At 33.9% G+C, this 13,870-nt stretch overlaps 2 protein-coding genes across 2 annotated transcripts in view; both read right to left on the bottom strand.

The window, feature by feature from the left end:
- The window catches only part of LOC308070027 (pancreatic lipase-related protein 2-like), a 182,092-nt gene that overhangs the window by 72,521 nt on the left and 95,701 nt on the right, over positions 1-13,870 (bottom strand). The gene's annotated exons all lie outside the window — the stretch shown is intronic.
- The window catches only part of CCDC172 (coiled-coil domain containing 172), a 52,058-nt gene that overhangs the window by 24,071 nt on the left and 14,117 nt on the right, over positions 1-13,870 (bottom strand). Inside the window, exons 3-6 of the mRNA XM_080403280.1 lie at positions 13,483-13,599; positions 11,884-12,049; positions 9,766-9,867; positions 8,693-8,795 (exon numbers count right to left, since the gene is read on the bottom strand). Coding sequence (XP_080259406.1) covers positions 8,693-8,795; positions 9,766-9,867; positions 11,884-12,049; positions 13,483-13,599 — 488 coding nt within the window. The remainder of the gene's footprint in view (positions 1-8,692; positions 8,796-9,765; positions 9,868-11,883; positions 12,050-13,482; positions 13,600-13,870) is intronic.

Here is a 13,870-nt window from a genome sequence, read left to right as displayed (position 1 = left end):
GTGTTCACTGCTAGCGTGATATTACAACCCTAATTTGTTGTAAGACAAACAAAAGCCCTCCTTTGCTTAAATTACTTTAGGAAAAGACATATTCCGTTAATCTCAGAGAAAGTGCTCTCTCATTGTCTTCCACATTGTAAAATTGATGCATAGTCTGTTTGCTAGTTGTCAGCTAAGAATGATACCAGTCCATGTTAGGTGTGCATTAAGGATAGAACAACTAGAAGATAAGCAGTAGGAGTTGCTTATCTGTGTCTTGGGATTGTGAATTAATTACTATTGATGATGTGCTTTCAATCCGTAATGTTTTGCATATGGATTTTAAAATATTATTTAAAATATTTTTTAAAACTTTAAAATGTGGTGACAGTACAACTTCTTACTTAGCATGGGTTAGTGGTGATAAAAGACATTCATTCAAATGTGATGTTTAAATTTTACATTAATCAATTGATTCTGCTTTCAGGTCTTCCTTCCTATTTAGAAGCTAGATAATTACAGTATGTGCCAGGAATATCATACTCGCAAAACAAGAGCTGTCTGTTAGGTTACAGTCTACACAATTAATGCATTGGAGACGCCTGAGTTACTGAATAAATGATGAAGTTTTACCAGAAGGAATGTGAGACAATGGAACTATTAAAAAAAAAATGCTTAACCTGGAAGCAGACTTAGTTTTTTCATTTTACATTTAAGATAAGCAGGATATTCATATTCATCTTTCCACTATCAGATTGAATGTGCAAACCAATTATTAATGAAACTATATTGTCTAGATGGAGGGCAGGTTTTCCGTCACCTTTGGAAATGGGAAGAGATGTACCTTTTGTCAGAACAAGGATTAACATGACAACTATACCCTTCTTAAGACTATGATAAAAAGCAAATCTGTTAAAAAGAAAATATCTGAAAAACGACATTAGCATTTGGCTTTGCATATCCTTTTTTTTTTTTTTGGTTTTGTTTTATTTTTAACATTTTGGTCTCCTTGATGACAATAAAATTCATCTTTTTAAAAAGTTATTGCACTGGATTAGCATTGTATTGGTGAGTTACAGCATCACAGGTAGTGGGCTCTAATGAACAGCTAGAGTTGAAATGCCATTATTTGTGAAAGGAGGTTTGACTATTCCTTTGAAAAATGTTCAAATAGTGATGGCAAAACCTAACCTTAAATCAAGTAGGTGGGACAACAGCATCAGGATTGTTTTGGATGCTAGCTTGCCCAAGGCTGAGCTCTGCTGTCAGTAGTCCATTTTCCATTACTCTTGAATGCCAGAAGTGATAAAGAAATGAAGGAGGAGGAGGTCACTGAAGATCATTGATTTTGCAGCTTCAAAATGAGCACAGCTATTAAATATCATTGGCATTTGTGGCTGATACACACTCTTCTTGAATTTCAGCTGCATATGCAGAAGCAAGTAGGAAAAATAATGGTGAAATCAATACATGCTGGTATTATGAATTGAACTATGATGAAAATAATGTTATTGTCTAACAGGTTTCTTCAAAAAAATAATCCACAGATTCAGGTTACTGGATCAAGACTTCAGCAGCCCAAACTTGCTACTGAATATCCAAGAATAATTTTATGTAAAGATGTCCCAAAGAAAAAATAGTTGGAGTAGAAGGCAGGGTGAATACGTGATTTTAGAGCCTTTTTTTCCTAGGTGGGAATGAAAAACCCTACCTGGTTATTGCTGGAGTTGCAGAAGGAGCAGACTGTCTCTTGGTTATGTTTTGCTGAGACAAGTAAAATATTTTTTTTGTATTTTTCTTCTTGTCGTTGCCTTGTTTATGACCACCATTTGATTTTTTTAACCATAAATACAAAGGAAAACATTAGAGTGTATTATAAAATGGAATTGCTTTACACTGATATACAAAGCATAGAATTTATGGTACAAAATTATGTTCCCTGAGAAGTTATATATAAATGAGAGTATCTATGTCAATTTTCCTGAATTTTTAGCATAAATATCAGGAAAAATATTTATCAAGGTTTGAAGACTTTATTGAGACTGAAGAAAAGTATAGAAGACTTTGGTTAATTGTCTCAAGCCAAGGAAGAGCTAATGCACTGAGCCATTCAGTCTCAATTCAGTACTGGGACTAAATTAATGTGTATGTTTCTATAGTGAGAGCAAGATTTTGCTGGGTATCTACAATTTGCTGACACCACAAAACCAAATACTATTGATACAGCTGAAGAAGTCTATAAATTTCAGACTATTATCAATTGATAGAGGATGGGAGAAAATGAATCCTAAATGAAATTCAGTATCCCAAAATTTAAATTCAAGCACTTGAGCTGAACAGTTAAATTATAATAGTATGTGCTTGATGGAGCAGAAATAGAATAAAAATTAAGAAAGTGATTTAGTAGTAATAATAAATGCTTGCAAGATGAAAGCAAACAAAGGTACTAGGCTACATAACAATGGGAATTAAATGTAAATTAAAATAAATAGAAATACCTTAGGTAAAACAAAAAAAAAATTCAGCTTTTACTGCTCTGGATCAAATGCTGATTGTAAAATATATAATTATCATTGATTAAATCTTACATTTTGTAAATGCTATCAGGTAATTATTTATAGAATTAGCTACAGATCTTTAAAAGTCTGGGTTGGTTTTTTTGTTTGCTTGGGGTTTTTTTTGAATTTATATTCCCCAAATACATAAAATATCACAAGAAATCTTTCAGAAATGTATTATTATAGATGAATAAACATGGAAAGGTTAAGGCACACTGAATTAAACTGCACATTTAGGATGAGATTTTCTTTTATGCAGATAGCAAACCAAAATTATAATGACTTCTTTCCATAGAACTGTAAGAACAAGTTACACGGGAAAATAAATATTAAACATACAGGCATCAGAGACATCAAAACCGGAATATGTTTCTAGAGGTCAATAAGATTCCTATTGAAAGGCAGGGAAAATAAATATGGGTCAATGATTCTTCTAGTTCAAATATTTTCATTTTTCTACTGTGCATGGAAAATTAGATCTCAATTTGGATATATTAATAAGGCTACCCTATTGCTGAAATTAGCATCTCTATTCTGTACTGCTTTGTTTCATGTGTACTGTATAACTTCTCAGAGGTAAGAAGGATTTAGAATTATCCTTGTTTCCTTCTGCAGTGTGGACTCTCTATTCTCTGCTTGTGTTCCAGGTTGAACGCATGTTTCTTGAAAAGTAGGTGAGAGATTTGTACACAGTATTCTTACACTCTCCTGGTTTTCGTTGGAAATACCTCCTGGTTTTACCTCTTCCACAGCTATATTTACTTTTGATGTTTATAGTTGTCTTTGATTACATAGTATGCTCAGGCCTCTCTTTTCCTTTGCTTCCAGGTACCTATTATTGGAATCCTTAGTTTTGTACAAGTACATGAACTTGCACTGTGTATAGTTGTATTCCTCCACTTTTTTAGCAACTCCACTCTAAAAAGTCTAGAGTTTTTCAATTGTTTTATACTATTGTCTTGATTTCTATTCTACAGTTGTTATTTAAAACACTAAGCAAGGCTGGCTGTGACTTCTTCAAGCCCCAAAATTTCTTTTTTCAGACCTATTGCTGTTACTATTGGTCATCTCCTTACTTAAAATTTTTAATATGTCTTCTCCAGGTTAACTAGTAGTTTCCCATGCAGGATAACATAGAATACTTGACTAATGTATAGATAAATAGCATCTGCATTTTCCTGTCTCACCAATCGGTTGTCTTATCAAAGGAAGATATCATTAGTCAGATTTGATCTACTTTTTGTAAATCCATACTGCAATTTATAATGGAAACCTATTTTAACGTAATTCAAACTGTAATAGTTCCACTAGGCACTGCTATTAAAAAGAAAAGCTTAAAAAATCAATGAGGAGATTGTCATTAAAAACCTCATTTTGAACCACATATATTAGTCCAGAGATTGCTATTTCCTGATTATAAAATTTAACATAAAATTAAATTGCAAATATATATTATTTTTTTTTAAACCACCAGAACCATGCATGTTTCCTGTATGATTTGTATGAAAGAAAGCATTGCTTTTTCCTTCCTAATTTTGGTAACAGTTTCTTTTTCTGTCTTATAAGGTACAAGAAGAAATACTGTACTTTTAGGAATTAGGCAAGTAATCAAAGCCTTGAACTATTTAAAAAGTAAGCTGACTTCATGTATTCCCCTTCTGCTACTGTTTTTCTGAAGTAGAACAGGAATCCAGGTTTCAAAGAAAAGTTTTATCCTTAGTCTACCTTTAAAACAGTGTGAAAAATACCAATTGGAGGTAAAAAGTGTCTGGTAGTAGTCTAAATAAACTTTAATTAAAATTATTTCTAGGTTGCTTTACTTAGGGCAACATATAAATTTAAAATTAAAATGTGAAAGATAATTAATATAGTAAGTAATTAGAATGAATAGAATAGTGAAATGATTTAGCTAAGAATTTACTGGTATCAGTTAGTTTCTGCCTGACTCCTGTATTGTTCCACTTATGTGATGCAACTTGCTACCTGCCAGGGAAATGTGACTCAAGACGGCTGATGCCAGAGTTCTTTCCTGCTGTTTTGTGTTTGGGGGTGGCACTGGCAGAACAGCTGTTTAAAAATTAAAATTTTCTGAAAAATTCCCTCTTTTCTTTATTTCTTTGAATTATTCACCTGTATAGTGAGACAGTTTCCAGGGTGCCTACTTTGAGTAAGAGGGTACCGTGTCTTATCCATAACTATATCTGTGTTTAACATTCAAATTTTGGTTAGCTTTTTCCTGCATTTGATGTATATTAGAACAAGCCTGTAACTGCAGTACCAGCAGCTGGTTAGAATTACTTGTATGTGCTTCTTGTGACCTTTTGTAATTCTTTGATGGATTTGGGAGAAATTTTATGAAACTGCAGACATGGTATAGGGCATTTTTCTCAGATCAAAGATGAATTGCTATAATTTGAATTAGCTGGCTACACTCTTCAGCTGAAATGCAATTTACTTTAAGATATATACCTAATTGTAATGAAGATTTTTGCCTTGCCAGCTACTTTTGATATTGATTTTTAAGCTGGGACAAGGTATGTGATACAATAACAGACATACAGGGTGACCTGGGAGCTACATATATCAGGTTATTGATGCTGACTGTCTCTCACATTTGTTTTAAGGAAGCATTGAAAACATTGGTACTTTTGCCATCTAAATGAGTCTTGTGGTTTCCTGCTCTGTAAAAAAAGAAAAAAAAATTGTGCTTATTTCATAGGGAAAAAAACTTATTTTTGATTCACATTCCTTGTGTCAAAATATTCTTATTTTTACTGAAAATCATATTTAATATCTATGAAAACTAAAATACTATTCTTGCAATAGATTCTGTAGAGGGAAAAAGGCTTATCTTATTAGGCTAAAAAGGGTTGTTTTTCAAACAGTCAGTTCAATCATATTGATTTTAACATGACCAAAACGGACTCATATTAAGATATATGCTAGTATATGTAATATTGTATTAATCGGCTCTTTGGCTGTAAAAGATCCTTTGCAAGTGCCAAAGGTGTATCTAGACTGCCAGGAGGTCTTACTGGTTCAACTCAGGTGCCTGCTACTTCAGTTTTTCTCACTGACACTACATGAATTCTTCTCTATTCTCCAATTCCATTCAGAAGGCATCTGCAGGAGCGGACAGGGTAGTTTTTCTGGAGCAGATCTTTGAGTGAAGTATTGGCAAGCCCTGTGTAAGCAGCCGTGGTCCCTCAAATCCTTCTGTGGCACATCACAGGGCATGCAACACACATGTTAGGTACTGTCATTTTGAACCAGCACTCTGCTGCGTTGGACATAACTCCTTTCAGTATGTCATGGATTTTGGATGGAAAATACGTGTAGATACACAACGTTATATCTTAACATCACAGAGACACTACAAAGGGACCAGAGCAGATAAGATGTCCACAAATGCTAGGCAGTGTGGAGATGACTGGTTTGTTGCAGATAATGCTGCCTCTGAGCAGTGTACGAACAAGCCAATGCATATGTATTGATCTATGGGCTGTGCAACCCACAATGTTAGTTTGTTCATTGGATAATTCAGACTGGAGAGATGTCAGGAGGTCATCTAGCCCAGTGTCCTTCTCAAAGCAGGGTCAGCTACAAGGTCAGACAAGGTTACTTGGGGCTTTATCCAGTGAAGTCTGAAAACTTCTGAGGATGAAAACTCTTCAGCCTCTCTGGGCAACCTTTTTATTGGCTATACTATCCTCACAATACACATATTTTCCTTAAATCCATTCTAAACCCCTCTTGTTTCAACTTCTGCTTTTTGCCTTTTGTTCACTCGCTGTACAGCATTGTGCAGATCCTGGCTCCATCTTCTTGATGACATCCTTGTAGGTACTGGAGGGTAATCAGGTACCTCAACAGGGACCATTTATGTACTGCACTTATTAAAAGCATATAATGCTTTAAATTCCCTTTCATTCTCTTAATTCAGTAGTCCCAACCAAGAAGTGATGTGCAGGATTTGTTTTAAAAAAAATTGATAGAGTTGTATGAGCCTGAGAAGGTTTGGTATAATTCTAAACAGCACAGTGCTATGACATACAGAAGTAGACAAACAAGGATCGCCTGCTTGGCTCTACTGAAAAGCAGAACCTATTAGTGCTAACGTGGAAGTACAGTGACATAGCTATGTTGCTCCTGGCATTTGAGTTAACTTAATCAGGGCTGTCTCTCTCTATAAAGCATTGATGTTTTCTGATCAAAAGCAAGTGCAATATAAAAGTACGATTTAGGCAAAGCTATCCTAAATTTTGTTCAGTATCTGAAATTAAAAAATATTTCAATGTAAAGAAAATTTCTTCTATATATTATTACACCGCAAAGAGCACTTGCTTTTTTGATAGTATTAATGGCAGTAGGAGCACTTTATATTTGGCACTACATGTAATTATCAAATAATGTAAGCTTATCCTGACCATAAAATGAGGTATTTTATGAAATAAAAAAAAATCTCATCATCCTTCCTGCTTTGATTGTAAATGCCACTAGCTGTTTCTTTTAGTTAATAGAATTTAATATGTTTTATCCACTGTTGTGTTTTACACCCAGATAAAACCAAAATATCATTCCACAGGACTGTGAGTTAATTTCACTGTGCAGAAAATCAGACATACATGGATTTGAATGATTTGCCTAGGATCTCATAGCAATCAGTGGCAGAGCTGAGGATTTAAAGTAATATGGTGTTGGCTACTTCTTTACCTTATAGATGGGAAACCTGTTATAGAAAACTAATTACACCAATTTGGATATTAAGTGGCATCATGGCAGTAAACTATTCCAAAGGAAGCATGATATTTAGAAGGAAGTTGACAACCTCATGTATCACAAAACCTAATATATAACAATGGAATGAATAATGTAAAAGAGTGAATTATAACATGCTGTCTTAACGAATTGCTGCTGCTGTTATTATTATTTACACTGTCTTCTAGGTATATGTTGAATGCAAAGTTTTTGCTACTGTATGCACAATTGTGAGCTAATTAATTTTAATGCTGAGGGAATTTTGGCCATGTCTCAACACTATGTAAGAGGTTGAAAAGAGTTAGTAATAGGGCTGATAGATCATTTTCTTTCAAAAACCTATATTCAGCAAAAAATGGGCCATTACCAAACTGTATTTCAGGAAAATGATCAGGGTTCTCTGCAAAATTTTATTTTTCCATTGGAAGTTTTCAGAAAAAAAATACTGTATTTATTTTTTTTTGTCAAAACCATAGAAATATATAGGGGAAAAAATGTGATGGTAACAAAAGTCATGTTCCCCCTAACAATTTCTATTACAGAATATTTTGGACCGGCTTTTCTAGGAGGAGTTCCTTTGCATTGCCTATTAAATATTTTTAGTTATCCATGGACATTTTCATCTGGAACACTATAAAACAGGAAAAAATTGGTTAATTCTGTGATATGGGGTTTTCTGGATTGGAAGATTTTCAGTTGAAAACATTACATTATTTTCTGCATAGTGAAAACACAAATGTCACACTTAAGCAAACTGAGAAGAGAAGACTCATTACCACTCAGTTCCTGGGAAGCAATATTTACTATTAAGGGAAACTGTGCCAATTCTTCTGTCTTGGTTAAATCCTCAAAATTCTGTTCTAAATTAACTTAATTAGAAGGCAAACTAGAACTGATGGTAGAGTTCATAGAGAAAATGAATCTGCATTCAGTAGCTTCAACACAAAGCCCACCTGACCCAAGGAGGTTATTGTGGCTGATCCATTCCATTGCAGTCAGTCTCTGGGGAGGGCTGTGCAGCCAGTCAGCAGCAGTATGTATAGCACTGGGTAGTTCATCAGTACTTTGTGTGTCACCACTGTTTTTACAAAAACTTAAGAACTGGCCTTCCACCCAAGGACCAGTCTTTTGCTCTTCCTCCAAGTTTGATTGATTTCCTTGCAAACACTTTCAGTTTTTAGTTTGTTGGAGTATGCATGTAAGGGTGAAAGGCTGTAAATAAACAACAGGAATTTGTGTTCTGTAATAAAACCAGATGATTTCATTTGGTTTTCGAAAATTCTATTGATTTCAAAGAAATATTGTACAGGAAAGGTAAAACAGTCATTGCTACCAAAACTGGTCTGCAGTTTCAAGCCTAAAATTAAATATAGGAACTTAACTAATCTGAGTCTTACCTTAAACATTCAGGATCAGCCTGAGGTTTTCCAGTGACATGAACTTTTTCTGCTTCTAAATCTTTTGTCATTCTTTCAGCCTCCCTGATTACTTTCTCTAGGTCTAAACATAAAACAACAATTATGTTATATATTAACCATCCATATTCAAAACTTCCTACATTTTCTAAATTTAACTTTTTTCATATTTCTTTTTGAAACTGTTTGTAGGGTAAAGGCAACTAAATAAAGAACATGATTAATTTTATTATTGTATTTGGTATGTATATTACAATCTTCCAGAAAATTTTGTTCCTTTTCCCAATTTATGCCCATATTTACAGCCTGTCTTTCTTAGCTCTCCTTCAGTGACATGTTATTTACACATTTGTAAATAAGTTACTAAACCACTTCTAGATTACATTTTTTAATCCACATTTAAAAATCTTCCCTATTTCTTGTGATCACCTTTGACACAGAACCTTTCTTGGTTCCCTCTGTGTCTTTTTAGTTTTTTCTTTTATAGGGTTTCCTGTGTATTTGACACATTTTTCCCAGCTTGCTTTGTAGACTTTTTTTATACACAAACTTTCCTACCTGAGCACACAAATGTCAGTAAAGAAATGATGATAGTTTAATTTAAAACTCAGAATTTACAACTACTGCCTAGACCAAATCTGCCTTTATCAGTCCAAGCCATGTTGCTTGTTAAACATTTGAATTTTAGTGACTTTCTTTAATTATAGGTTAATGGTTTTAAAACAATATTTATGTTAAATTCACTTTGAAACACCAGATTCTCCATTTAAGTATATGATTTACCAGCAAAAGCAAAAATTTCTTTTTCTTATTTATAGCTTGATTCAGCCAATGTGTAGACCTCAGTACCACTGACGTTTAAAATAAATCTTATTGAAATCCATAATATTTGTTATAAACTTGTTTAAACATTATGCATTACATAATGTAAAAATATATTAAAATCTTGTTTCGATGATATCTTTCTTGAGAAAAATAAGTTGACAGAGAAGATTTTTTCAGAAGCATTTGTCAAGCCACAAATAATTATCATAACAAGTGATTTTCAGGCACACCTCTGAGTTCGCTTTGGAGAGTAAATAAATTCTGCTTTAATTCATTCTTCTGCAGCTGGAGTGCATTTAACTGAACGTTTTCATGTTCCATTGACTCCATTTCTACAAAAAATGTATTTTTAAATTAAAATGCATTGCAATTTTAGTCTTTCTGATATAATCTTAAATATTCTTAACTACTTCTAGCAATCTTCAGCTAGTCAGAAAGAACCTTAAATATAAACCTAAATTCAACTCAAATCAGTCATATAAAAAAACCCAACAACACAGTTCACAGGTAGTTATGTCATATAATGTATTCATAACTATGAAAGGAAATGTTTTTTTACTATTATTAAGATGTTTGACATATTTTGTTGACTGGGGATGAAAAAGACTGTTTTGCTTTGGAGTTACTTCAGCTATAAAGGAAGATGACTTATTGAATAGGTGGTGAAGAGACTCATCTCAGCAGACATCTCTCAGCATGACTGAAAAAAACCCCTCTTTCGGTTTAGCATTATGTACATTTGAACCTGACCATTGACAGCATCTGGAATTAATTGTGATTGTATCTCTAACAACTGGAGGTCCTTACATAATTTCTTTGTTATGAGTTACTTCAACTTTTCTTTTTAGTGTTGTCAGTGTGTTCAGGGCTGTAGCAGACAGAAAGACAGGCAAGTTGTACCCCTAGAAAGGTGCAATTTAAAAGGATGGAATCAAGACAGCGACTGAACCTAGAGAAGAATGTTAGCTACCTTTCATGTCCTACTGATCATTTGACTGATCAGATCTGACTGAATACGTAAAAATTAATCATTAAAAGTAACAGGTGTCACCAAATAAAGACTTCTTTTCAGTTGTAGATCAGAATCAGAGCCACAGGAAATACAGAAAGAAGGCACCACCAAGCATGATCTCAAATAGATAGTCATATTTCAGTAACTTTACATCAGATATTGGGAATTCAAAGTGCCTGTGCGCTTGGTGAATTATAGAATCATGAGACTGGAAAGGACTTTGAGGGGTCATCTAATTGCATCCAGCCTTTTGAAGGCAGGATCATCTGTACCTCTGTCATTTCTGACAGAAGCTTGTTTATCTTATTTTTTAAGACCTTTGGTAATGGAGACTCCTAATTTCTTCGGTAATGGAATCTCATAAGGCAGAGCGTTTCAGTTGTTCACTGCTTTTAGAATTCTAAACAGCCAGTGAGTCTCTCCCTTACTGTAGTTTACACTAGTTACTTTTTATTCAGTTCAATATAGGTATGAAGAACACATTGATTTCATTTTTACAGAATCCTTTAACAATTTGAAGACTGATGTCCGTCTTCCATCAGTCTTTTCCTTCATAGATTAAATAGTCCAAATTCTTTCATTTTTTTGCTGCTTATATTGTCCACATCTCTGATCACTCTCACTGGTCCCATGTGGATTCTTTCCAGCTGATCCATACTTTTTCCTCAAGTGTAACACCCAAAACTAGATGCACAGTACTCCAGCTAAGAGCTTAACTGCCCCAAATAGAGTAAAGGATCATTTTGCATGTCTTAGAGGCCAGAATTATGTTTATGTCTCAGTGTAGTGTTGGTTTTCTGATGTCATTGTCTCATGTTCAGCTTGTGATCCATGGTGACTCCTATCTCCTTGCTTTTAGTTTGACTGTTGTGAGAAATCTCATATTTTGTGTCTTAACTCAAAGATAAAGTTATACTGTGGCAGTAAAAGACCAGTCCTACAAGACATTTGTACATATCATTCTTTGGAAGCTAAGTAAATTTACATAGTTCAACCACAGCTGATTATACTCGGTGCCAACCTAATGTAGTATGCGGTGTGTAACAGTGCACCTCTGTGCCAACTAACGTTAGACGTTGGGAGATACTTCCGCAGGGCTGCTTCTTCCCCTCATGGTACTCATAGTCAGAAAGGACTGAAGGGGATAGGGAACAGAAGAGGCTTTAACTATTGTTGTGTGACATGGTTTGACAGATCACACTTCCAGTTTACTGCTAAGAGGAAGTTCCAGACAGCAAGGGAATGGAATTAGAATTATTGTGTTGCCCAGTTATGTTTTACTGATACATATTTATTCTCTGGTAATTCAAGATAAATGGTTTAATATAAGATTTACCATTTTTCAACAGAGTTGCCTCATTCTCTAAATCATTTATTTCAGTCTTGACTTTTTTCTTAATCAGAAGGTCTCTATTACTTGTTAGTCCATATTCATTGTTAAACTCTGTTAATTCCCTAGTAAAATTATCTTCCTCTTCAGTCATTTTTGTCTTTGCATCTGTCTGACAAAAGGAAAGGGAAAACTGAATGTTCAGGTGAAAAAAAATCTTTGTTAAGCCAAGCAGACTGAAACACAATGTTGTTTATCCTTAAACTTGTGGTATAAATGTAGTATATTTACTTTTCCTGACTTATGAGAATATGAAAATTGTGTACAGGTCTATAATTTTATCTGTTGTTTTAACTTCCCTTCTTCTGAAAAAGTGAAGGATATATTCTTAATAAAAAAATGTTTTAAAAATCACTACGTTATATTACAGACTTGTGCCAGCAGTTTTTCAGTTCAACTCTGTATTGAAATTAACAGAAAGTTCTGTTTAAAGTCAGTAGCACAGTATGGGCACTCTTTTTTAAAATTGTTATTAAAGGAAATAAAGGTGGTGTTTACACCTCTGCAGAATGCAGACTAACTTTAACTCCCTCAGTAATTACCAAGAAAGCTATAGTTGATAGGAAGTCACTGTTTCATTTCCTGGAAAAAATATTCTATAAGAGAAAGGCATTATTAAGTTCCTTCTAAAAAATCTTAACTGATTGCTGAATTAAAGAAAATGAAATGACCCTTATACACAGGAAGAAAGAAATTATAACCTTTACATCAAGCTTGACTGGTTACAATTAAAAGAAACTTCACACTTCACAGGATATTTAGCTTTTATAGCTAAATGATTTTTCTATGATATTTATTTTTCCCTTTTTTCTTTGTATAACTTAAGATTGGGAATACTTTGGAAGCTGAAGAAATATTTAATTAAAAGGATATCTGTCTAAAGATTTAGGGTTAATACAGGTTATTCATACTGAATCTTTAAAATTTAGCTCTGTTAATTTAAGGCATAAATACCTATGCAGAGAAGACTACTCATCTGTGGCATTTCTTGATGTCTAGAGATCCAAGGATCCACAATGAGGTAAGAGGAAGGCAATATTCAGGTTAGCACAAGAGAGGACTGAAAAGCTTGCCTGTGTATGTTGCAAGTAGCTACCTTTTAAGAAGTGGCTAGGTGTGTCTAGCATCAATGAGATCGTGTGGTATGTCAGGGATCCTAAAATGTGGTGTTGGTCTCCCTGAGTTTTAACTTTGATACTTCTCAATATGCTTTGTGGATGAGCGAGTCCAATTTAAGGTCAGACTTTGTTCATTTTCTTTGATAAAGGAAATAATGTGTCAGAATTGGAGTTCAGTCATACAACAGCACATGTTAGAAAATGAAGTCAAGAATGTTAAATCAGCTTTCCAGATAAACTGCAGCATACATTATCTTAGATCACGGGCTTAAGTTAAAAGTGAAAATTTATCTACATTAAGTATGCTAGAATAAATAAATAAAAATATTTTCCAGTTTTAAACCATTACTTCCACATTCAAATTTTAAAGCTGACTGCTCTCATACAGTAGACAAACATTGTCTGAATACCGTAGCTGGAAACATACAAAGATTTTAAGAAGAGTGCTCTTTTGCTTAGTAAGTTCAGCTTTCTGTTTTTCTAAGCTGTGTTCACGTTTCTTCAGAATTTCTAAGTAGAATTGTTTTTCAGACAGTTGCTGAACCTGCCAAGAGGAAAAAAAAAAAAAAAAAGATTGTAGAGTAAGGTAGTTGTTTTATTGTTTCATACACTTTAATATTGTACATAAGGGTCTTGGTCCAGTAAAAACACAGCTGGCATAGCTGCTGGACTAGTAAAAGAGCAGCAGCTCTTTTTTCCCTGAATAATCTTCCAATATAGTACTAAGTTTTGAAAAGCATCCTTTATTGAAAAGCCACATTTAATGCTAGTCCATCTGTCTAAAATGACATTTTAAAGTCAGCTCAGTTTAGAAG

The sequence above is a fragment of the Falco punctatus genome, assembly GCF_963210335.1.
Source record: "Falco punctatus genome assembly, chromosome: 9".
Taxonomy (NCBI): Eukaryota; Metazoa; Chordata; class Aves; order Falconiformes; family Falconidae; genus Falco; species Falco punctatus.
Note: the sequence above shows the minus strand (reverse complement) of the source record. Positions and strands in the feature narration are given on the sequence as shown.